We start from the raw sequence: 24,239 nt of genomic DNA, 5'->3' as shown, positions 1-24,239 counted from the left end.
CTTCAGAAAAGTTCATCCAGAACGTGCTGAAGAACATCGGCAGGCAGCACATGAACGTGGACAACCTGACGCCGCATGACGTGGACCAGTTGTCCGACCTGATCGTGGACGCTTTGCAAGTGGTGGACAAGGACCAGAATGCAGAGCGGGATCGGCTCCGACCCGGGCTGAGGGACTTGGGGGGCGAGCTGACTGAGGACAAAGAAGAAGAAAGGAAGGAGGCTGACAGAAATGCAGAGATTCTGGAGGAAGCTCCAAGTAAGAAGACGACTTTTAACGACCCACCTCAAGGTACGTGACAGCTATCGATCAAAATCGATCAAACGAAAATGACGCTTTAATACGATGACTTCGTAGGAAGAACTTCAACGTTACTCGATTGATAACATAAGATATAAGTGACATTTTTCTGTCAACAGAAGTCCGATCTCTGACCGACGAAGACGATGTGAAGGACAAGGTGAGCCAACCGGATGCATCTGCTACTAAGGTAGTTCAACATTATGAATATTAAACAGTGCTTTAGATTCGATTCAACTGTCTTTTTGGGAAAAAAAAGTTGAAGATTAAGTCTTCATTTGTAAGTAAAGTCTACAATTTACTTACAAATAGGCCATGGTCATACTGGCTGGCAAAAACTAAACCCTTATGCAAATTTTAAGTTACACTTGTTGTTTAGCTTTAGCTTAAGTACCAGCTATGTAAAACTGTTGTTCAAAGTGTAAGTAATATAAATGTCCAAGATTGCTATATAATGTGCTAGCTGACTAAGTTTAATGCTAAAAAATGGAGGCACATTACATTTTAGCGAGCTGGCTAATCTAATAGCATATGTTGTGTGTTCATTAGATAAAGCTATCATAATAGTCGGCCAAAATTAACTTTGGAATTATAAGTAAATCTAAGTTGTGCTACGGTCATGCTGGCTGGCTAAAACCAAAAGAGTATGTACATTTTAATTCATGTTGTTTAGCTATAGCTTAAGTGCTAGCTAGCTAAAAGTGTTTCTCAAAATTTTAGTCCTAAATAAAACGACGTGTTGTTTGATATGTGTGCTAGAGTTGCGTTGCTTACCGCAAAAATCACACGCTAAAACAGTACATGTAAACGTGAGACATGCTACAATGCTCCCAGCATAAAAACTAAAGCTAATGACGTACGTAAAACAAACTCTACAGTTGTGCCGGCTGACGAAAGTAACGTGTTGTTGTCTGACATGATTTTGCTCCCAGGCTGGCGGCGAAAATGTTTTCAACAAACTTCTGGCCTACTTGGACCAAAAAGCCTCTTCCACGGCTTCACCTTCTCCTCCAAAGCTGGACAACGGCCGCAGCCGGACCAGCGAGGCAGGCGTGTCAGTGCAGAAGAAGGACGCTACGCAATCCGTGGAAGAAGTGTCGGAGGTGACAGGCTGGGTGAAAGAGGTGGCCCCGCCACCTGTCGCTGTTAAATACCAAGAATCGCACCGAAAGATGCCCGACGAGCTCCAGCTGGACGTCAAGGCCGCAGGGACGGAGGCGGACGACGTCTTCGGATATGTCATCACGGACACAGAGTGAGTACAACAAATCCTTGCGTGTGAAATTTTATTTCAAACATGAATAACATTTTCTCAAAGCTTGAGAACCCCTGAAAATGTCATGTGATGAAGTAATGATATATTTTTTTCTTTTTGGTCTTCTCAGTGGTCTTCAGACGGACCAAGGTCTGCAGTTGATGGAGATCCTCGCTCGCATGGCCAGAATCCAAATCACCGACTTTGCCGAGTTGTCGTACGTATGAACGCTTCCTCGCTTTTTGCTCGTCACGTCCGATCAGCAAATTTGACGACAAATGTGACTCGCGACTGACCTAGCAGCATATGGGGCGCGCCCAGGTTTTGCTAGTTGGCTAAATGCTAATGCTGGGCAGTAGGGCTGGGCAATATGGTTAAAAATTAAATCTCAATTCTTCGCAGTCATTCTGGATGATTATGATTTAATCAATCAGTGCTATATTTAACTATATTTAATAATTTTATTTACTAAAATTATATATTTTTAAATCATTATAATAAATAATTATTTATCATTTATTTATTTATTTATCATTTTATATATATATATATATATATATATATATATATATATATATATATATATATATATATATATATATATAATGACCATTTATAATAATAAATAATTATTATATTTAAAAACACATGTATTTATTTAATAATATGCAAAAAAATAGCTATTGATAGCTTACTTAAATAGCACAATTAAGTAGTTAGCAATTATTGTAAACATGCCTCCTAAACTAGCATTCTGCCATTTGTGCACAAGGACGATTTAGTTCATTTTCATATTGTCGATTTTTAAAATGAATTTAGGGAATTTATCCAATTTATTGCCTAGCCCAACAAAACTGTGAACCCTCACTGTCCCCGGGGGAATCGTAAAAAATCCGCATGCACTGGTGTCGAATCAAAAATCAGACATCTGCTTTTACTTCAGGAATACAGAAATTTACATTTTTGCTGATTTTCCGACGGCTATTACAGATTCCACTGCTAAGTAAATCATAATCAATTTATGTTTGTGTTTTCCCATTGAATAATCTTCAAAAATCACGCAACATTATGAAAAGAATTGTTAGCTGTGGCCCAAATTGGAAAAAACGTCCCTTTTAAACACAAACAATAATGCAATAATATCAACAATATTGATTAATTGCCCAGTCCTGCATCCTCTACACCACAAATTGTGAGGACATTTTTCCTCCTATTTTCAATTTGATGTGGCAGAGGCGTTAGCGTAGCCTCACCAGCTTCCTGTCTGCAGCAGCGAAGCGCTCGCAACCTTTGAGCTAAAAACATCCTCTCCTCTCTTCACCCACGCTCTGACTCGTATGCTATTTTCAAGAACGTTTGCAGCCGTCACATAACCGAAAGCCAAGATAGCGCATCAGATGGTGGGGTAGTCATCTCATGTCATGTTACTAAAGTGCCACCAGGGGGGGATGATCACACTGCAGGAAATATGTTGACGCCGTCTATATTGTAACATATTAACATAACATATTTATTAACATAAGCAGATTTATAAATGTTTTATCCTGTAGTGTGGGTAGTGTCAAGTCATTTTTCATCCTCATTCACCTCCACAAAAAAGTCGGGATACACACAGATCAAAAATGTTAAAAAAAGAACCGATAATTAATGTTAAAAAGAAAAGTGTCCCAAGAAAGTGTTGATGGTGGAAAGGGAAACAAAGTTTTGAAAAGAAAAAGACCGGTCCAAAAACCCCTGCCTTGACTTCCCCTTTCAGAAAGAAAGTGTAAAGAAAAGTTAAAAAGAAGAAAGTGTTTTAAAAAGAAGTTTTAAGAAGTGTTACAAAGAAGAAAAGAGTTTAAAAAAAAGTTAAAAAGAAGAAAGTGTTTTAAAAAGAAGTTTTAAGAAGTGTTACAAAGAAGAAAAGAGTTTAAAAAAAAGTTAAAAAGAAGAAACGTGTTTTATAAAGAAGTGTTACGAAGAAGGAAAATGTAAAAAAAAAAGAAAAGAGATTAAAAAGAACGAAGGTGAAAAAAAAAGCACTTGACAAGCTTTTGATAAACTTATGAATACCACGGACTACATTTGGAGCAACGGGCCTCAATTCCATTCAGGCCGCTGCGGGCACAAAAGCATCTTGGGCGAGCCGGCGTCCATCCGTCTCGCTGTGGGGGCCATTCGAGCGGGAATTCCGGCGGTGAGAAGAAAAGGTTCACCTGATGGGGCGGCCGACCACACGCATGCTTTTAGCTTCCTTCTGAAATGTGCAAAGATGGCTGCCTGACACTAATCATCTATTTGCACCAAATGACAAAGACCCCCACCAGGTCCTATACACTGTATGTACACACACACATATATATATATATATATATATATATATATATATATATATATATATATATATATATATATATATATATATATATATATATATATATATATATATATATATATATATATATATATATATATATATATATATATATATATATATATATATATATATATATATATATATATATATATATAATTTTTTTTTTTTTTGGTGGTCTGACAGGGTATCTCCAACTTCACCACTAGATGGAGCAGTTACATTTCATTAACTGATAGACAAAAGGCAGAAAATCCCTACTTTCAATTAGATTTTTTTATTTTTCTTCTTTTTTTTTGTATGGGTTACATTATTCCTAATGTCACAAAGTGTTTTTGTGTTTCAGGGTGGTGGGCCCGGCCGTAACTTTTAAAGTGAGCCCCAACAGGCAAAATGTCAGCACGGCGGATGTGGCGCGCGTGGCAGGTAGGTCACATTTCCTTCCACAAGTATCTGTACCGACAGTTAAAAGTAGATGTAAATTCCTATTACAAAATGAATAAAAATATATTCAAATATAATGTACACATCTAGCTTATAAAATAACGATATACTGTAGAGTGACTTAAAGCATTATGTGTGATAGTAATAATAACATGTGGGATTATTGAAACTTTAATGTACTACAAAATAAAAGTAGTGTAATGTAATAATGATGATAATAAAGTGTTATATTGTGATAACTATGATTTAAAAACGGAAATATAATGTAATAATAATATAATAATGTGATGATCCAACCATGATGTTTAAAATATTATGTAATGATTATGCAATGATCCAGTCCTAATATAATTTTTGATATAACAACAATGCAATACTGATGATATTTTAAGTAAAGATAATTTAAAAAATGTAGTGGTCATCTAATAGCAATATATTGATGAAATATTAGTCTTATATCAATGTGATACTGTAATGATAATAAAGTACTTATGCTGTGTTTATGAATGCAGTTTTTTGGTGAAGTTGGCAGTTTACATTACAGTAGTCGATGTTACGTAATCGAATTTTAACCGCGTATTTTTTATTTTGGCCGTAATAGTGCAGCCCTTGTAGATGTGTATAATTATGGACAAGAATTCAAATAATGATTTATGTCGAATCGAAAGAGAGTGACTATTCTCTATCTATTGAAGTCGCACAATATGATCGGGTGACCTTGGACGGACCCCCAGGGGTTAAAGTTCATGGAACGGCAGACGTGCTGTTGCATTAAGCAGCGGCGTTGACGCCTGTGTCACGTGCCGCCGCCATTGTGAAGCTCCGCCGGGGTCGCGGGCGGCAAGGTGCTGACCTCTTTTTCAGAGGCTGCAAAAGGAGGGGCGGCGTGAGAACGGGCCCTCGAGGATAGGCCGGAGGTCAGGGTCGGGAGAGCAAGTGGCACAATTAGCACCTAAGGCAGCTGGGGCGCAAATACAAGCCGTATGAAATATGCATGTCGTATCTGAGACTTTGAATGCGCGCAGCGGCGAGTGACGTGGACGTCGGCCAATCAGAGCGTAAAGTGGGCTGCCTTCAACCAAACGTGTCCATTTTTTATTGACGGTGCAACTTTGGTCTCATCCCACTATGTTTGCGTTTACGTGAATGCTGGCGGGCCGGGCCAACCTTCAGCCCGGATGAAACCAAAGTCAAAACGCCAGATGGAATTTCTGTCTCCATAATGCGTTTCGGCTTGCTGGCTTTGGCTCATTGTCCTTCTGGTGTGATTGAAGAAGAAATATATGCGTGGCAAATTGTCGTTGACTGACCCTTTTCCGCTGATCCCGTGACCTGACTGACGAGGCATTCCAGATACATGTGTTGTTTTTGTCCTTGGCAATCTTTTAGAATCGGACCACAGTACAGGCTGTTATATGACAATTCGTATTCTTCAAAAAAAACAACAACCAACTATAAAAAAACAAAACAAAAAAACAACCAACCGTTATAATGCATGGATTTTATTCATGACTATATTTAATGCGGGTTTACCTTTCTATTTTTCTTGGTATTTTTCCTCTTTTCAGGTCAGACCAGACAAAAGAAATGTAGATTTGGGATATTTATTCATTTTAACTGAAAAAAGGAACAGCAAAATAAATGTTCAAGCTCTACTTACTGCGGATATTTTTAGGAACTTAACACTGCTATTTTAGTCGTCAATTAATTGCTTCAAGCCTTTTATGTAGTATTTTTCGTCGTTTTTCTTTGAGATCAAAAGAAAAATATCACGTTCCAACAAATATTAAAAAAAATGCTGATGTTTTTTACCCACCATAAAATTACTTAAATTTTGAAGTTAAGGAACCAGCCTAAATTAGACTGATTTTAAAAACAGCAGTCGCCTCAAGAAATTCCATATCGGTCGCACCCTACATTTCAAACTCTAAAAGTTTAATATAACTTTTTTAGGTCTCAATATAATATATTTTTTTTCATTTATATTACTAATTTTCTAAATCAGCAATAAAAAAAAAAATAGCACTCGGCATCGAGTGCAAGCTGCCTGGAAGGGGTCTCCTTCCTCCTGCAGTCCCTTTTGAAGGTTTCTTATTTTCCCCTGATGGGGTTTTTGAGTTTTTCCTCCTCCTTCTGGGAGCTTCTTTTTCACCCGTGAAGCACTTTGAGATTGCGGTGATTCAGGGCTATACAAATAAATTTGACTTGACAAAAACAAAATCCAACATTTGAATGGATTTCTCAGTAATTCCGTCTTCAACGTCCCTACAGAAATGTCTCCATTTTTTTGGTGATGTGCCGTACCCCATAATGATGTCCTCTTCACTCCTCCGGCGTCAAGGTGCCTCTCAGCTTTATTTATTATTCATAATCTCATTTCAACACCCCCCCCCCCCCCCCCCCCACCCGCCCCGCCTGTAATTGATAACCCGTCGGCGACGTCATCCTAATCCCAGCAGGACTTCTACCGTGCGCACGGAATCATTTCCATTTTTTTTACCAGGAGGAGTAGTGGAAGTGAAAGTTGGTCATATCCTGGCCGCTAATGAAGCCGCGGCCGTGATTAGAAGCGGCTAATGAATTAGTCACGAGCCGCCTCAGCTCTGGCCTCTCGTGACGTCACAAAGCAAATGTTGACATTCGCCGCCGTCCTGATGAGCTCGCCGGCTCCTTTTTGGTCGTCCTCGCCGCGCCTGATGAGATGTGGACTGATTGGACCCTCTCCAGTATGCCGTCCTTGATTATCAGTGGCGCACTCAGGGAGAACCCCCACCCGCTCTCACTCCCAGGAGACACGCACTACCCGCCATCTTATTTTTCAAAGCGACTAAAAGAATGAGCAGGCACAAAACGTGACAGTCTTTTAAAGCGCGACGAAACTTATTTAGCCATTTTCAGCTGTAAAAAGTTATTATTTCGTCTAATGATTAATTAGATTACTTTTTCATGTACAATCAATGTCACTTGTGTTTAAAGATCAGGTATTGATCCATCACGGCTCACCTGTTTTCTGGGTTTGGTCGTTTGATGTTCGCAAGCTGAAGCGTGATTGGTTGTTACCCGAGCCCAAGGAAAAGTCACCCCGTTTTTGAACAAAATTTACTTTATGCGCCCTCCATTTGTCTAGAAATGTGATTCTGATATTGCATGTTTATATTGATCTCGGGGGGCAATTGTGGCCACTTGCTGTCACAATTGTTTTTTTCTGAGTGTGGCCATGTGATATTCATAAGATGAGCTGTGATAGGTCGTTACCTAAACCCTGAACATCGGAATCTGCTGCGTAATTTGTATTCCACAAACACAATTATTAATCAGAATCTCATCTTTTTTTGGAAAGAAAATTAGTGGACTGACCTGCCCTTTAAATCATTCAATGCCAGGGTTGCATTTTCACGTTTTTTAAGATTGCGAACATGCAATCCCTGATATAGTAAGGACATTAATTTCCAGATACTTAAGTATTAAATCGATACTTAGTGCCTCTGTTTGAATATCTGGACTCTTAAAAAGCGTGCAAATACACCCCTGGCATTGAATTAGGTAATTGTAATAATCTACAGACAAAACATCAACATTTTACTATTGAAAATGGCCAAATAGGTGTTGTATCTCTTTAAGTAAAACGCCTTTGTATTAGACAGGTTGGCAGCTTGATGCTAGTACTCAATGAAAAATTCCATTGATGGGCTAGCAAAAATTAGCATTCAAAGCTGTAAATAGCTTCAAGTTATTCACCGCTCTCAGTTGAGCTTTACAAAAAAAAAAACCTTTAAAAAATGAGAATTGTATTTTGTATGTAACACAAGCATGCAACATTGCTGTCTATTAATTTAAAAGTGGCACATAAGGCTAAATGCCATAGAATGGCTAACAAATCTAGCTTGAATGTGGCAGATTTTGCGTACAGTCTTTAGCCTCGGTAACGAGCAACTAATATTACTGCAACTCGGGTCACTTAATGTAGTTGTGAAAGTCATCGTATCGCTGTCTGAATGACTGTTATGCTGCCCCCCGGTGGGCAAGTGGCGCATACCACAAAAAAATCATCACAATGCACACGTTTGTCATTTGTTTTTACTTTCAGTGATTTGCTGGGCTACGCCATTAATGTTTTGATGAATTTTGCATTCATTCCAATCACACAGTTGTTAGCTTTACAGTTCTCGTTTCATGTCCAGCATACAAAAGACCTTCAAAGGCAACGAGTGGCGTTGAGTGCTCGCCGTGTTCAAAGACGCCCCCCCTTCAACAACCTGCCTTTCAACTTCCTTTTTTGTGCATCATGAATTGAACCCTGTCAGCCCCGCCCTCTTTTTGGAACGCTGCCTCCCTCGCCCTCCTTTTGAAACGGCCGCTTCCGGTAATCCGCGTTTGGCACTGATTGACACCTTAGATCGGGGTGGCCAAGTCCGGTATTCGAGAGCCGCAATCCGGCTTTCTATAATTCCCTTTCAACCAACACACCTGATTCACACGATCGGGGTCGTTATCTGCAATCCATGTTGACGAGCTCATCATTTGAATCAGGACTGTTGGTTGAAGGGAAAACAAGGACCGGACATGCGACAAACAGGTTGCCAGGCAATCGCTTCACATGCAGACAGATTAAAATCAATAAAGTTAGGATATGCGTGCGGAGAATTTTGTTGTAGATAAGTCCATATTGCTTTTTATCTCCTATCAAACCGATATCTGATATCGATAACATTTCCAAGTGTGTGTCTGTGTTTGTGTAGTTTGTGTCGTGGACTGTAAGTCTTGGTTATTTATCCCTCTTTGATTTTGTACGTCATGTCCGTTTGTATGTTTGCATTTGTGATGTGCCGTCTCAGTTACTAGTGCTAGCACTGTTACCATGACAACTCAACTTTGCGTGTCATGCGGTTAATGACGGGAATTCTCAATTGGAAAGAGGTGAAGATGTTTGGAAAAGTGATTAGAATGGTATAGACACAAACGTGCACATGCTTGTCTTTTGTGTAGATGTGTGTTTGTGAGACTGCTCTGGTGGCAATCAGATGGAGTTAAGTGTTGCATTAGCACTTTGAAGTGTAGATAGCTTCTTGTATTGCTTTTTACACACATAACCTGACTGCGTGTGTGTGTGTGTGTGTGTGTGTGTGTGTGTGTGTGTGTGTGTCTCTATTGCTGCCTGTCGTGTTTGCACTTTTATGTGCGTCTGATGAAAGACGTGTTTTGTTTCTTCAGCCGCTTCAGGTTCAATATCCCGTGTAGCGCACCTCCACCTTTTCTTTTTCTTCTTCTTCTTCCGTGTGTGTATTTTTTTTACATCATAAAGATATCGTTCGCCTTTGATATTATTTATCAGTGGTTGCCGCTGAAAAGTAGAGAACATGCTAGGGAATATGAAGGTAGGAAGATAAGCGATAAGCCTTTGAAGACATATGTAATGTTGTAGTGTGCATGCCAGGTCACTTGTTGGCCCTTTGGCGCCAAAATGGCGGCTTGGACCATCACGCCGTGGGATACTTAAGGATTTTTAGAATTTGGTTTCATACAAATAAACAAAAACGTGGCGGTTTTTTTCCATGGAAACATGGATCATTTTCATTTGAAATGTTTTTGTGTTTTATAAAAAATATGCTTTATTTAATGATATAATTAGAAATACATCTGATGATAAAAAGTATGTTTTATTTGAAGAAAATTTGTATTGTATTTAAATGATCATGTATTAACTGGGTTTAGTTTCAATATTGATATGGTGACTTACTAATCGATTTAGATCGTAGTAAATGAGAATCCTTGATGTTTTAAATTGATTTAAATTTTAGTAAACGAGAATTACGATTCTTCTGCAAATCAATTTTTTTGGCACACAAAAAAATGTTGATTTGAAAGTGTGCGTCCCTGTCAAAGATTATGCGTCTAGGACGCAAGGACGTGGACAAACAGGAGCGCATCTCTGGAGAGAGAGACAGAAATTATATAAACTAGATGACACATTTTACAATAAAATCTGAACAAACATTTGATATTATATAATAACAGTCCAAAATAATTTTGCATTGTCAAAATATGCTCTTATCCTGTTATGCTGTATCATGAAAAAAAACGTAACATTTTAGAAGTTAAAAAACATTTTCCTTTCTTTTTCCAAACATTTGAATTCTTTTGTCATTGTAGTAATTTTTGTGTAATGATTTTTTTTGTGCGCTTCTGTAATTTTTAATAGCAGTGCGATGAAATCAAAATATTTGAAAACAACAACAAAAAAATCAAGTCAGCTGATCGGTTGCAGCTAACGAAGAGCCGCGGGACAAGACACGGCGCCAGGATTTCTTATCGTAGATTTAGCGAGCCCGCAGCGCTGCTGATGATGTCGATGATGTTGCTGATGTGTTTACACTCAGCGGTGGCGAGCAGAAGAAGAAGAAACGAGCCCTCGGGTGGCAGACGTGATTTGTCAAGAAGGTCTTTTACTCACATCTTTTCAACTTTGTGAAAGAGAAGCGGTTGAACTAAAAGTATAGGAAAGAAGTCAAAACGTGATCAAAAAGTATTGGGACGCATCCACGAAGAAAATCTCAGAAATGATACAGAAGTAAAAATCGAAAGAAAAATCCCTTTCAGAATCAGATCTGGCCGAAATGTTTTCGGCTCTTGACGTGAACTTGTACCAGCAAGGTGTTAAGAAGACGCGAGGCTTCGCTCCCTGTGATTTATTTTCTCTTGGAGCCGGGCTGCGGCGATCAACTAATGTGATTACATCCCCGCTGTCGCCGCGGCGACGGTACGGTGTTCCGTCGCCCGTTCGCCTCCTCCCGGCCTCGGCGTTTGAGGGATGGCCGTTGTTTTCTTCTCATTATATGACTCCTGAGATGTGGCGGCGAGGCCGCGGGGGGCTCGCAGGGGGCGGCCCGGCCGCTTAATGGCGGAAATAATGAGCCAGCGGTGCTGGCAGCGCTTCATTCTGCCGGGCCGGGCCCTTCCCTTTTGTCCGCCGTGAAAAATGAGCCGTTTCTGCCTGCGTTTTCTCCTCTCGGCTCCCGGCTTACATTGAGTTAACATAAAGCACAGCTCGGGACGGGGCCGGCCCGCGTGACAAATGAAGCGCCTCTGTGTGTTTTGGAGGGAAAATAACAGCAGCCTTGGTGGACAAATGAGATTAGCTTTTTTTTTTTTTTTCCACTGACTTCCTAAGGGCATGTTTTTTTTTCCTTTTTTTTCACTCACGCTGCAACAAGCAAAGATGAAATATTGTTAGAGGAAGAGAAAATGGAATACTTTGATTAAACTTTATTTCCTCTGCTTTTCCTACATTCAAAACCAAGACAAGAACTTGACAAGAACAGAGAAAAGGACCAAAACCTAAGTTACTAATTTAGTCAGGAAACCTGTCCAGGATGAAATAAGAATTCATTTTCCTTTTCAAATTGAGAGAAAATTATGTGAAACATGAAACAGCTTGCTAAATTGTTATATAGTGACTTCTTGGCAAAATGTTGTATGTCTTTATTGTTTTTCTCCACATATGCTTTGCACTTTGCAAACAAAAAAAACGTTGAATCCAACTGTTCTAAAAAACTGGTTAGGGGGAGTCAATCAAGTTGGGCAAGACCACTTAAAAATAGATAGGTGAAAAAATATCTGCCTTGGACCAAGTTTGCCCCACCGTTTTCTACATGGACCTTTCTCGCAGGCTTATGGGGGAAATACCCACATATTCAAATATTGTCTTATTTGCATAAAACACTGATTTTGAAATTAGCTGACTTCCATTAAAGGCAATATTAGCACACGGAGCTCCCCAAAATAAATGTAAGGAGTTACCGAAAAGCACTAGGGCTTTATTAGCCGACAATATAACCTATCATCATTACCGCCAATCTACAATTGTTGGGGGCAGTCAAGCATAAAACGTGTCCAGAAGAAGAACAGGAAGTTATTGACCTCATAGCCACCTCCACTCTCCTATTACTCATGGAATATTGTTGAAACTTCGTCGACACTATTACATGTTTGATGTACATCTAACATTTTGTATGTTTGGACTAAATTGTAATTGTTGATCTTCATGGTGATTACGAGTAATTAATGCTAAATTGCATTTACTAACATGTTAGCATAGGCTTAAAATAAGTAAAATAAGTTCAACCTTAATAGATTACTGATTAAAACATCTATTTGATCAAATAATCATTTCTACAAAGATTTAATAGTGAACGCCCGAACTAAAACTTTTGTGTTTTGTTTTCTTTCTGCAGTGGAACAGAAAGCATCACTGGAGAAGGAATCCAAGCTCAGCATCCTGGAGGCAGGAGTGGCAGATGTGAGTAATGTGGTCTCGGGTCTTGACGTTGCTGAAATGTGCCTGTTGTGCCACAATGGGGAATGTTTACGTCTGGTTAGCATGACCACTAGGACAAATCTTAGGTTGTATGAGGCTAAGGTAAGGTAAGTGTCTTCCTTTTACTGAAGTTAAACCGTTAAGACGCTAGGGAGCTGAAATTTCACCCAGATGGTGACAAGATGTCAAAGTATCTCATGGGACGACCATTTTGTTATCACACAACCGGGAGTGTGCCGATTTTTTAGCTAAAATACCGCCAGAATTATGTGTAGGAAATCGACCCAAAATGGTCCAAATACTACACGAGGGTTAAAAGCCGTTTTCGCGAGTATGCTTTCATAAGAACGCGCGGTAATCCGATCAAAGGAGTAACTATGGGGGACCAAGAAGCATGTGGGCTTCTCTTGGTCGTCATTGCTATTCTAAGGCTATCCTCCTCCGCCTCTGCAGCGAATAGACTGCACTCACCTATCGATCCAGCAGTTAGTCTGCACCGGTGATGCCGCGTGTCAAAGTCAGAGTGTTGGAGAGTGGGTGGGGGGAACCGGCTAAGAGTCAGTCAATGGGATCGATGGCCGCCTGCAAGCGTGAGCCAATTATGAGCAATCCAACTGGTCATTTTTGCTACACTTTTTCACAGAGTATATTATACCTGAGCACCCTTTATGCTTGATGTATACCGTCTGCGAACATATGTGGGTCTTTTATGCCAGTGGTCCCCAACCACCATCCGGTCCGTGGATCAACTGGTACTGGGCGGCGTGGGCTGCACCCGAAATAATGTTTTGGAGATGATTTAGTTGAATGGTACGTTCAAGCCGAACGAGGCGAAAAAGCGGAGGGTTTTGTATTGTAGTCAATGGAGTTCGCGTGACCGGGCGCGCATGCACGTCGGGCGACGCGATGGACGCGAATGGAGCGACGCGAATGGCAGCGCGCGGTCACGAGAAGCGAAATTTCGCCTTTCGGGCGAAGTTACATTTTTTTTTCCTTTTTCCGCATTTCGCGTCGCGACAGCCAATCAAATTCGGGAACATTCCACGGCTCACGCAGGGGGCAGGAATGAATCATGGCGGCCGCTTTGCGGTCACCGGGAGCGATCCAACACGGCCAGCTGAGCTTTCAATACAAAACGGAGCCAAGCAAGAGCACTCACCTGGCTTGTAAAAAGGCGGAAACGAGAACTTGGGATAACCGGTATGTGCAGCGTTTGCTGCACTTAACAGCTGTTGAACCGTAGTTACTGTGCTAAGCTAACGATAGCGCAGCATTGTCGGCACGATATTTCGCACGGTCTCGGCCACTGCGAGATTGCGACATTGAAAACTTTTGGCGCCGCCTCTGGCCGCTGTTGATATTACATATATTACATATACAGTGAGAAGGATGATGTGGCTTTTAGAGCCATCTTTGGACGTCAAGGCAAGGCAAGAACTATTATGCTATATATTAAAAACTATTAATGGTAATAAATGGAAATAAATGTAAGATGGGATCACATTGGGGCAGGTGAAGCAGTAGGAAAGCAGTCCAAAAACCAGCCACGCTAATATTCTGCAAAATAAAGCAACATTAACTCAAGAACCTGGTGGAGAACTTTTTGCAAGTCAAGCGAGAAAAAAAAAACAAAAAAATCAACAAAATGCCGCCTGTCCTGTTATAGTCAAGTTTTTTTTTTTTCTTTCATGTTTTTGTTCATTGTCTTCCAATCCGAGTCCGTCCTCGGGCCCGAGCGAATTCTCAAAGGGTTGAAGTCCACGAAAGAAGAGACGAGAATTGAGCTCGAGCGGCGCATCCTTGAAACGTGCTCCGTCCGTCAGGTGCAAACAGCCCGCAATCTCCCGCAGGTGCTCCGACCTTGCCAGCTTTTATCAGACCACCAATGCTGGAAAAAGATTGCTTGATTTTTTTTTCTCTTCCCTTTTTTTTTTCTCCGTCCTCCTCCAAAGCAATTCCGCCGTGCGCTCGCTCACTTTGCTTCGAGCCAAAAGACGGGGAAAAAAAAAGATAATAGACAATCGTAGATTTGAGCCAAGTGATCATTTCATCCTGATGCGGGCGAAGATCGCAATACCGATGGAGGTTTATCTCGCCACGCTTTTTAGAGGACAACACGCCACCTTTTAAAGGACAAATACATAAAAATAATGCAACATAGTCACTCATTAACAAATCGCATATATAAAATTCATATCAGGACGTTTAAGTATTGAAAACGCTTCAGTCCACTGGGTTGAATCAAAACCTTTTTAAAGATGAAAAAAATAATAAACGAGAGCCGCGGCCTTCAAAAAAAGTCGGAGTCTTGTGAAATCCCCAAAATGAATCTGTCAGGCGGCCGTGTCTGACATGCTCATTAGCTTCGGCCTTGCTCAGATTGGGCCAGATCCAAGTGTGAAATTGGACTGGCGAGCTTGGTTATGGGGAGGGGGGGGCTGGTGGACTGCGTTTCCCATAATGCACCCTCTGACACTTTTATAGAGTTAAAAAAAAGCTACATTTTAAGTCAGATTGACTTCATTTTATATTTTGAGTCAAGTTTTTAGTTAACAAATCCTGTTTCTTGCTCACTGTTACACGAAAGAATAGCAAAATAAGGATTTTATTTTAGTAATTACTATTTATATTCTACATTTCAATATACCCTCTGAGTAATTTTTCAATGTTTTTTTTTTTAAATTCAAAAATGAAATGATGCTAGACTGTAAAATGTGCTCTGCAACATCATGAGAATGGTGGCTTACCAAGAATCGGGTCAAATGCAATTTTTTTTATTATTACCATAATATTTTACATTCATACGTAAATCTAATGATCAATATTACACCTACATTGTACAAATGTACTCTTCGCAGAAATGGGTGTTTTAAAGTGCTATAAATAAGGTTGTCTAAAGACAGTTTATGTGAGGACAGAAAGGCACATGATTTCTTTTTTAAATATGTGTGGCTTTGATATGTTTATGGAATGTTGTTTATCCCGTACAACAAACCCAAGAGCAGAGTTTTACTTCACAACATGTGCTTCCAAACTTTTTTTTTTTTTTTTGACATGATGCAACACCTTAGTAAACAAGGCATTTAATATTCTGCTGCCGTCCAAAGACGAATTCTTTCTTGGTATTGAAGTTCCTTTGTCTCTTCTTGTTGCGTCCTCTGGAGGCCGCCACCGAGTGTCAAGAAAGAAAGCATCTTTTCTCTCAAACTTGTAATGTTTTGCTAGAAAACGACAAACAACTTTCGGTCTCTGAAATATTTGGCGTGTTGTGTGTTTTGGTTTTCGTTTAAGTCCTTGAAAACGCTATGTATTACGGAGGATAATAAAAATAGTAATTTTTACAAAAACTATCGGAACCTACATCGGGCCGGGGAAAAAAAAGATGTCTGCAAAGGCCATCTTGATATACGATGCCATTGCTTGTCTTGGTGCACCACCTAGTGGCCAAATTGCTAAAGCGACGTGTGTGATGAGAAAGTCTTACCGATTTAGTCATTAGCAGCCTTTAATTAAAGCAGTGTTTCTCAACTATATTTTGCCAGGCCCCCCTCTAGAAAAAAAAACTTTTTGCGCCCCCCAGTCGATGCACTGACAATAAATAAGATTATCATTGATGAAAATTGTTGAAAAAAGTATACCTACACATGTTTTTAACATTAACAACAGAAAAACGCAATATCAATCATTATCGCGTTTATACGGGTTACAGCTTAGTCTAAAACGGAAAAAAAGAAGCAAGTGCACCAAAGTGCCTGAAACTAAAAGAAAATGATGAAAATTATTACTTTATTGCAATTACATTCCACATGACAAAAACAAAGCCTTTTTCCTGGGATCATCCGCGCCCTCCCTGGCATCACCTCGCACCCCCCCCCAGGGGGCCCCGCTCCACTATTTGAGAAGCACTGCATTAAAGACAATATTAGCACTGAAGCGTCGCAAAATAAAGAAAATAACTTCTCAAAAAGCACTAGGGCTTTCTTATACGAGAATGTTATCCGACACTACAATCTGTTGCGGCTGTTCAAATTTCAACCATTAGGGGGCAGTCGAGCATAAAACGTGGCCAGTCTGCTTGTTAGGAAGAAGAAGAAGAAGAACAGGATGTTATTGACTTCATAGTAGTTAACAGGCAGCAAGTTTACTTTTGGAATATCGTTGACACGATGTACATGTGTAATATACATATAACATTATGTATCTGTGAACTAAATGGAAGTCAGTGTTTGTTGACCTTAAATGGTAATCGTGATTGATGATTTGTTCGGAAATTTTTGTTGGTCTAAGAATTCATACAGGGATATAAGAATGCTTATATCCACTCACGTTCAAATTTAGTAGGTTATTTAAAAAAATATGTGGGAGGACGATGGCCTAGTGGCCTCCATAAGTAAAAATGGCCAAAATTCAGTGGAATCCAAAGCAAAGTTTCTTAGGCTGACATTGCCAAGGAGCGCTGTTCATCTGGAGTGGTCCAAATATTTCCATGGCGCCCATATTTTGCCACGGCTCATCTTTTGTTTCGGGCGGCATCCCAGCGGCGGCGGCAGAGCGGCGGCCGCAAAAAAACAAAAGGGAAATCTTTTGAGGGCCCGGCCACTGCCGAGTTTCCATTCACGGGGTGAAAGATTCTTTACCCTGAGTGATGTGTTGTGATGACCGACATGCTCCTACTTTTGTCCGAACTTCAACAACACCGGGGAATGTCATGACGGATTAGAGCGGGGGTGTCAAACACGTTTTAATCGTGAGCCAAATCGTGATTCTAGTTTCGGTCAAATAAGTCAAATGGTTGTTGTTTCCTGATGAAACTTTTTGAAGTTGAAGACAACTTGCAAAGTTGATGTTTTAGTCAAAAACTTGAAATCATAATTAACATTTCGCAGGCCACGTAAAATGATGGTTCGGGCCGGATTTGGCCCGTGGGCCTTGAGTTTCACACCTGTGGATCAGCGATTTCCTCAGTCCTATTAGTGAAGCGATTTTTTGGGGGGGATTTCATAATCCACATAATATCATGGCTTGATAACCAGATTTTTCTTTTTTCAACTGTAGATACAAGACATCTTTCAATACGAAACATATTTTTCAAGATGAAACTCATTCACTTTTTTAGGTGAGTTTTCAGAAATGCTGTTTTACCGAAGTTTCTCTGACTAAAGTTGTCAGACCCAACAGAGTTGCTGTATTCTTTCGAGGTGTTAAATGAAATTGTTTTTTTGAAAGTATTATTATTGTGTTCCAGTCTTTAAAAGAGTTGTGTAAGTCGTAACAGAGTTGTGTTACTGTAAAGTGTTTGAAGCTAAAGAACGATTGGCCCTCCCTCCTTGGGGGGGGGCAGAGGGGAGAATTAGCAAGATCGCACACACACACTTACGCCAACAGTGTCTTGAGTGGCTGCCACCTCCAGCTGTCACAAAGGGGTGCAAAAGGAGGTGTGTGTGTGTGTGTGTGTGTTCATGCATGCGTTTGTGTGTATGTGTGTGAGAGTGAGGGGGGGGGGGGTATCTGGTTTGCTTTTGGGCTTGGGGGGTTGAATAGAAAGATAAACTGAAGAGCTCTGCTCCCCACCTCCATACTCCAACACACACACACACACACACACACTTGAGGAAGGAGCTTGTCATCTGCATCAGGCAGCTTGGTCGCTCCTTTCTAAGACGTACAACACACACACGCACACACACTCAACACACATTGTCAAATGGGTTAGTAAAAGCCCATTTCTCGTCCACCTGTTCCTCCTTCCATTCCGCGCACACACGTCAATCAGGAATGACAATTAACGACTTCTTCATCAGAAGCGTGTGTGTGTGTGTGCGTGTGTGTGTGTGTGTGTGTGTGTGTGTCCATGCGTGTCCTTGAATAGAAGCATGCGCGTGATATTTAAAAGTATAGATGACGATGAAAAGAGACGAGCAAAACTGCTTAAATATTCCGGGCGTCTCTGATGAAGGGAAATCTGGTGGCCTGGTTGTCATGGCAACAGCAGTGACAGAGATGCTCCACAGTGCTCAATAGTGGCAAAAGTATTGGGACCTCCAAGGGGGGATGAAAGTCATGAGAATCCTATAATGTCTAAATCTGAATGTAAGAAAAAGTAATGGGACACCTCTAAGAAACGAAGTCAAGGAAATTTGGATTTTTATCAAAAGTTATGGAACACCTGCATGAAGCAAGTGAAGCAAAAGTATCGGATTTAAGATATAAGAACATTTGTTTGTACAAAAGTTAGTCAAAATAAAATGTGGACCAAAGTGGGGATATTCAATGCTTTTTTTTTTTCTTTTCTTTTTTTGCCAGACCAGAAATGTTGAATACCATTTATGAACAATACCAGTACTCTTGATTAATTATTTAGTAGTTACCGATACCAAGTACCGATACCACTCTTACTTTAGCTAGATAACACTTCCTGACCAAAAAAAAAAAAAAACTAGGACAGATCCAAGACAAACCTATATATCCAAACGTACCATTTTTTTTAAAACTACAATAAAATAATTGATCTAATTACTATTACTAATTACGGTTCTAGATTGCGGTCGTAAAAGGGCCACAAGCGAGCTGCCGATACTGTTATCAGTTGCTGTTGCGTGGACTGATGTCTCTCAAGTATATTATATTGATACTTGATGTGGGTATTCGCCAATCGCTTGGCAAAAGTATTGGGACACCAGCTGGAAGTGAAAATTTTGGGTTTGTCCTTTTGTGCGTTCCCGCTCAAACAAACTTTGATGCGAAGATGACAGTCACAATGATTCCCACTCTTCCCCCCTCCCTCCTCCTCCTCCTCATGTCGGCAACATGTGGAGCCATCACCATGGCGATGGGGCTGGGGGGGGCGTAGCGTTGACATGTGCACGAGACAGGCAGCGATTGGAGGGCGGGAAAAGGCTCGGGGTGGGGGGGGAGCCAATAAAAGAAAGACCCCCCCCCCCCCCCCCCCCACTCCTTCCCCCACCGCCCTTTTGCACTTTGTAGTGAAGAAAGGCGCTGGCGTGGACTCTTCATCATTGGGCCGCTCCTCACGCTTGACGCATTCACGGAAATCCCGGAGAAGAATTGCCTTTTGGCTGATGAGAAAGAGGAAGATGAGGAGGCGGCAGGAGGCAGGCGGCTTCCTCTGCCCGTCGCCATGGCAAATATCGCAGCATCCTGGTAATTCTTCATCATAATCCCGCATGCGTTTATAAAAGTTCATCGCTGCATCATTGCTATTTTATTGATCGCGAATACACCGGAAAATCAATAAAGTTTTATTGCCTCCGAAGGGATTCGGTTTTATGTGGGTTGAAGCTGAAACATGACTTGTTTTTTTTTTTTCTTCTTCTTCTTTAGGCTCATGATATTAATTATTATTTGATGCCGATTCATGATCGATGCGAAACGTATTAGTCGATTAGGTCTGAAACGTGATATCAATTACTTTTTGATACTAAACCTAAGAGAGATAAAAAATACTGAGTATATAGTTTAATGTTACCTGATTCTGAAACTATCTGACGGCATGGCCAATGTCCAAGTTTTAGGTTTTCCATCACAGCCACTTTTTACTTGTCTCAAACCGTTTGGCTTGCCGCCAAAAACGTTTTCAAAATTTGTTTTACAAAGCCGTACATTTGCAGCTTCAGATTTTTTTTTTCTCCAAAACGTGATTTAATTTTGATATACAATATTTGATACAGAAATGTGATAGTATGAAGCTTAGTAGAAACATGCTCAATGCAGAAAAATTATGAGACAAGTGTTGAGATTTGTGTTGCAATGGACTTTACGTTTCAGGGCGCTAAATTCGCTAAATTTCACTGGGAATGCTTCCTTAAAATATTGTAGGGGGCCTTACTAAACCATTTTGTAAAAATCCTGCTATAATTAAATTAAATCTTGATGATTTTTTGCCAGACATAATGTGTGTGTAAAGTTTCATAAGTTTCTGTGCATGTGAAGACCCTCAGATTTAGCGTTGTTTTCTTACCAAGCAACTTGTTGCCACGGCAACAGCATTTTACAAAAAAAACCAAACTGTTTTGATATCATTAACGTCTAATCTATCCCAGCAAGTATGAGGTGGATCTGTTATGATGGTAATATAATGCTGAAACATGATAGAAATGGATAGTAAAAGTTTCATCCTGGCTAATGGTGAAACATAAGAGATGTTTCTGAATCCTCCAGCATTTTAAGAATGTGATTGCTGAAACATGCTAGAATTTTAAATGTTTGAGAATGAATCACGATGAGTGAGATGCTGAAACGGAACAAAATGTACTTTGCAATGATGTTCGAAAAAGTAGAATGCTGCTGAAACATGCTCAACTTTATTGGCCTAGCAAAATTTTCTTCAAATGCTGAATCCTGCACAACACATTTTCATGCTGTTTAGTTTGAAGTTTTAGAAATTTGATTTGGTGATGAAACATGCTTGAAATGTGTTTCATTCTGAAACAGAGATTTTTTTTTAAAATTTACTGTATGCTGAAACTTGATAGCAATTTCTAGCATGATGAACTATATGCTGAAACAGCTGCGAAATTTAAGTTCACTGTTTAAATGTGGTTGAAAACGTTATAATCTGAAAGTATTTAATGCTGAAACATTATACAAATTGTGGATAGATGCTGAATCATGATGATGATAATTCGACATGTGAAATCTGTTTGCGGCTGAATCGAGAGATGTTTGATGCTGAAACATGCTATAAATATTTTTTTTATTGGTGTAACGTGCCTCAAATAGTTTTCAAAATAATAGATGCTGAAACACGATAGGAATTTCTAGTACGATTAAACTGATGCTCAAACCGAAGAGGAATTTCAGTTCTCTGTTGAATTGAGATTGAAAATATTGAAATCTGAGAGTATGTAATGCTGAAACATTACAGGAATTGAGAATAAAATTATATTTCTTGATGCTGAAACACAGTTTGAGTCTGACTCAAGAAAGGTTTGATACATGCATGTCGTCTATGCTCGAAATGTCTTTCCAACTGGAGAGACAAATGGCACAATTTGATGATGAAAGGTTTCATGCTGAAACATGCTATAATTTTTTTTGGGTGGTGAAACATGCTACGACAGTGATGCTGAAATATGAGAGGAATTGGAATTTGCGGCTGGATTATGATCGTTTACTGCTGAAGCATGACGCTGAAACGGGAGCGCAATCTGTCTTTGATAATCTACTCAGAAAACGTGCTGATAAGATTGAGACGTTTGAGCAAGATGCTGAAGCATGATAGAAATGCGGGAAGATCATAGAAATGTGGTCACAGTGGCTAATTAAGTAGCATGGAAATGAAAAAAAAAAAAACAGACAGCCATTTTTTTTCTGCTGCTTTTCATTCTACACTCTCCTCACTCCTTGTTTGATCCGGATTTTTATTTTTTTTTCTGGCAACCAGATGGTCATTGGAGCACGTCTGTCTTACCCATCACGTCTTGCAGATCACATTGTCCTATACAAAAAAAAAAATATTTTTTGGAGGTGGGGGCTTGGATTTAGGGATTATTTCCTAGGGCAAGTCTGTGCAAAATGATTGACAAGCATGTTTGATTGACAGCCCGTGCAGCAGCTGCAATGCAGGCGCTCGTTATTCCACTGCAAAGACCCCCCCATGCACGCACACACATACACACAAACACTTTGCACCCCCCCCCTCACAAAAAAGCCCCCTTTTCTCCTCTGCCTTCTCTACAATGAGCAGGCTCAACCAAACTTGATGGAGCTACCAGCTGCGTGTGTTTGAATCCATTATATTTTTTCGCATGTATTTATTGATATCTACACGTATTTATTGATATCTACACCAAATTTAGTCCTGATTATTATTTTTCTGCCTTCTTTCATCCAATGGGCGGATTGAAAAGTTAAGTAAGAAACTGCATTAGAATAGGAATTCAGTCATGCGACTGTGCGGTTGTACAGTACCCCTCGATGCCCCCCCCCCCCCCCCCCCCCCCTCCCTTCCCCAAGGGACCCCAGCATGCATAGATACACACACGCACACACACGCTTAGGTTTATTGCGCAACTGTCGTTCCCCTGGTGGGTCATTCTACAGGCGCTTTATCAGGTGTTGAATACAGCAGCGATGAATTGAATGAATATCATTGTTTGGGGCTGAGGAGGGGGGGGTTCAACTTGTGGTGAAGGGGGCACGTGGTGGTGGTGGGGGTTCTCCTCGAAACCCCCCCCCTGGAATTCCAGAACAATTCGCATGTAGGTCCAGTCTCCCAGGATTTGACAGTCGGGCGATAGGGAAATCGCCAGGCAGCCGTCGTCATTAACTCGGCACACCATCGTGCACCCCCCAATTATTCTCTGTGACCTCCATCATCAATGCCCCCCCCCCCCCCCAAAAAAAAAAAAAAAATTCCCCCTCACCAATTCAAGCCTCCTCCTCTCTTTTTGTGGGGACTTTCTACAACAGAAAAATAACCAGCTACCCAGGGGTGGGGGCTAGTGGTTTGGGGGTGGGGTTGCAAATGGGGGCGGGGCTACACATCTAATGAGCTGGCATTGAGTCACCGTGAGACAGGAAGTGCACATTAATCAATAGTTATTGATCAGCATCCACGTAAAAGCTTTGAATGTTTGTGTTGAACGTGGCAGTACAATGTCTTTTCTTGGAAGCACTAAGATCCTGAATGAGGTTCTCTTGGTTCTTGATCTAGATTTTTCACCTTAGGCGTACCTAGTCCAACTTGCGCTGTCTCCATCTGTGTATGCACAGTAAGTCTGTGTGTATGTGGCTGGTCTGGTTTCAAAACCACCGCGTCCGAGGGAGAACAACCAAGTTAAGTGAAGCTAAAAAAAAAAGAAGCTTCCCTGTGTTCTAATTTATGCATTTAGTATATTTTGAGTTTGTCCTGTCTTTCAATTACATATCCACATTTGGAGCTTGTCTTGGTTGAACTCCCATATCTGTACAATACTGTATTATGTATCTAAATGTTGTATGTCTTTATTTTGAGCCTTTCTCGGGTGTACTGTTAAATTTTAAAGTATTCTGTATCTATATTTTGAGTTCTTCTGTGATGAATGACTTCATTTTTTCAATTTGACTTTATTGATTTTATTTTACTCTACGGTATTACTTTATTTGGTCTATTTCCATGTTTAAACTTAGTCTATGTTGAATTACTATGTGAAATTTATAATTTTCCATTTTTTTCTGCTCAATTGCTGTAGCTTGTTCAATTTGCTTTTAGTTTTACTCTTAATGTTGAACACCTATCTAGTTAAGTTACTAGTTGATTTATAATTTATGCTGCATTTTAACTTTCAATGGCTACATTTGAAATGAGTCAATTATGAATCACGTTTCTCTATTGTGTATCTTTATTCTGAGCTGAAAAGATGAAACACACAACTACAATAATTTGACCATTGATTTTTTTTTTTTTTTTAAGGGGGGTTCTTTTGTGCTTGATGGTTATTATTTTTTGGGATGATTTTTTTTCTCACGAAAGATAATTATTCTTCAAGCTGGCTGCAATTTGTCTCCCCGTGATTGCAGCATGTAATTAAGCGGCATATTGTTCGCCGCCGTCAGGTAAAACGCCGCACGGG

General features: G+C 40.2%; 1 protein-coding gene across 2 annotated transcripts in view; it reads left to right on the top strand.

The window, feature by feature from the left end:
- slco5a1b (solute carrier organic anion transporter family member 5A1b) overlaps positions 1-24,239 on the top strand; it is a 47,048-nt gene that overhangs the window by 4,522 nt on the left and 18,287 nt on the right. Inside the window, exons 6-11 of one of the 2 annotated variants that reach the window (XM_088428737.1) lie at positions 7-291; positions 420-460; positions 1,233-1,555; positions 1,686-1,772; positions 4,255-4,334; positions 12,584-12,648. In XM_088428737.1, coding sequence (XP_088284863.1) covers positions 7-291; positions 420-460; positions 1,233-1,555; positions 1,686-1,772; positions 4,255-4,334; positions 12,584-12,648 — 881 coding nt within the window. Of the gene's footprint in view, positions 1-6; positions 292-419; positions 491-1,232; positions 1,556-1,685; positions 1,773-4,254; positions 4,335-12,583; positions 12,649-24,239 lie in introns of both variants that reach the window. The other variant, XM_088428738.1, reaches the window with a different exon arrangement.

The sequence above is a fragment of the Hippichthys cyanospilos genome, chromosome 12 (genome assembly GCF_059441005.1).
Source record: "Hippichthys cyanospilos isolate Australia breed blue-spotted pipefish chromosome 12, RoL_Hcya_1.0, whole genome shotgun sequence".
Lineage (NCBI taxonomy): Eukaryota > Metazoa > Chordata > Actinopteri > Syngnathiformes > Syngnathidae > Hippichthys > Hippichthys cyanospilos.
This window is presented reverse-complemented; position numbering and strand designations above follow the sequence as displayed.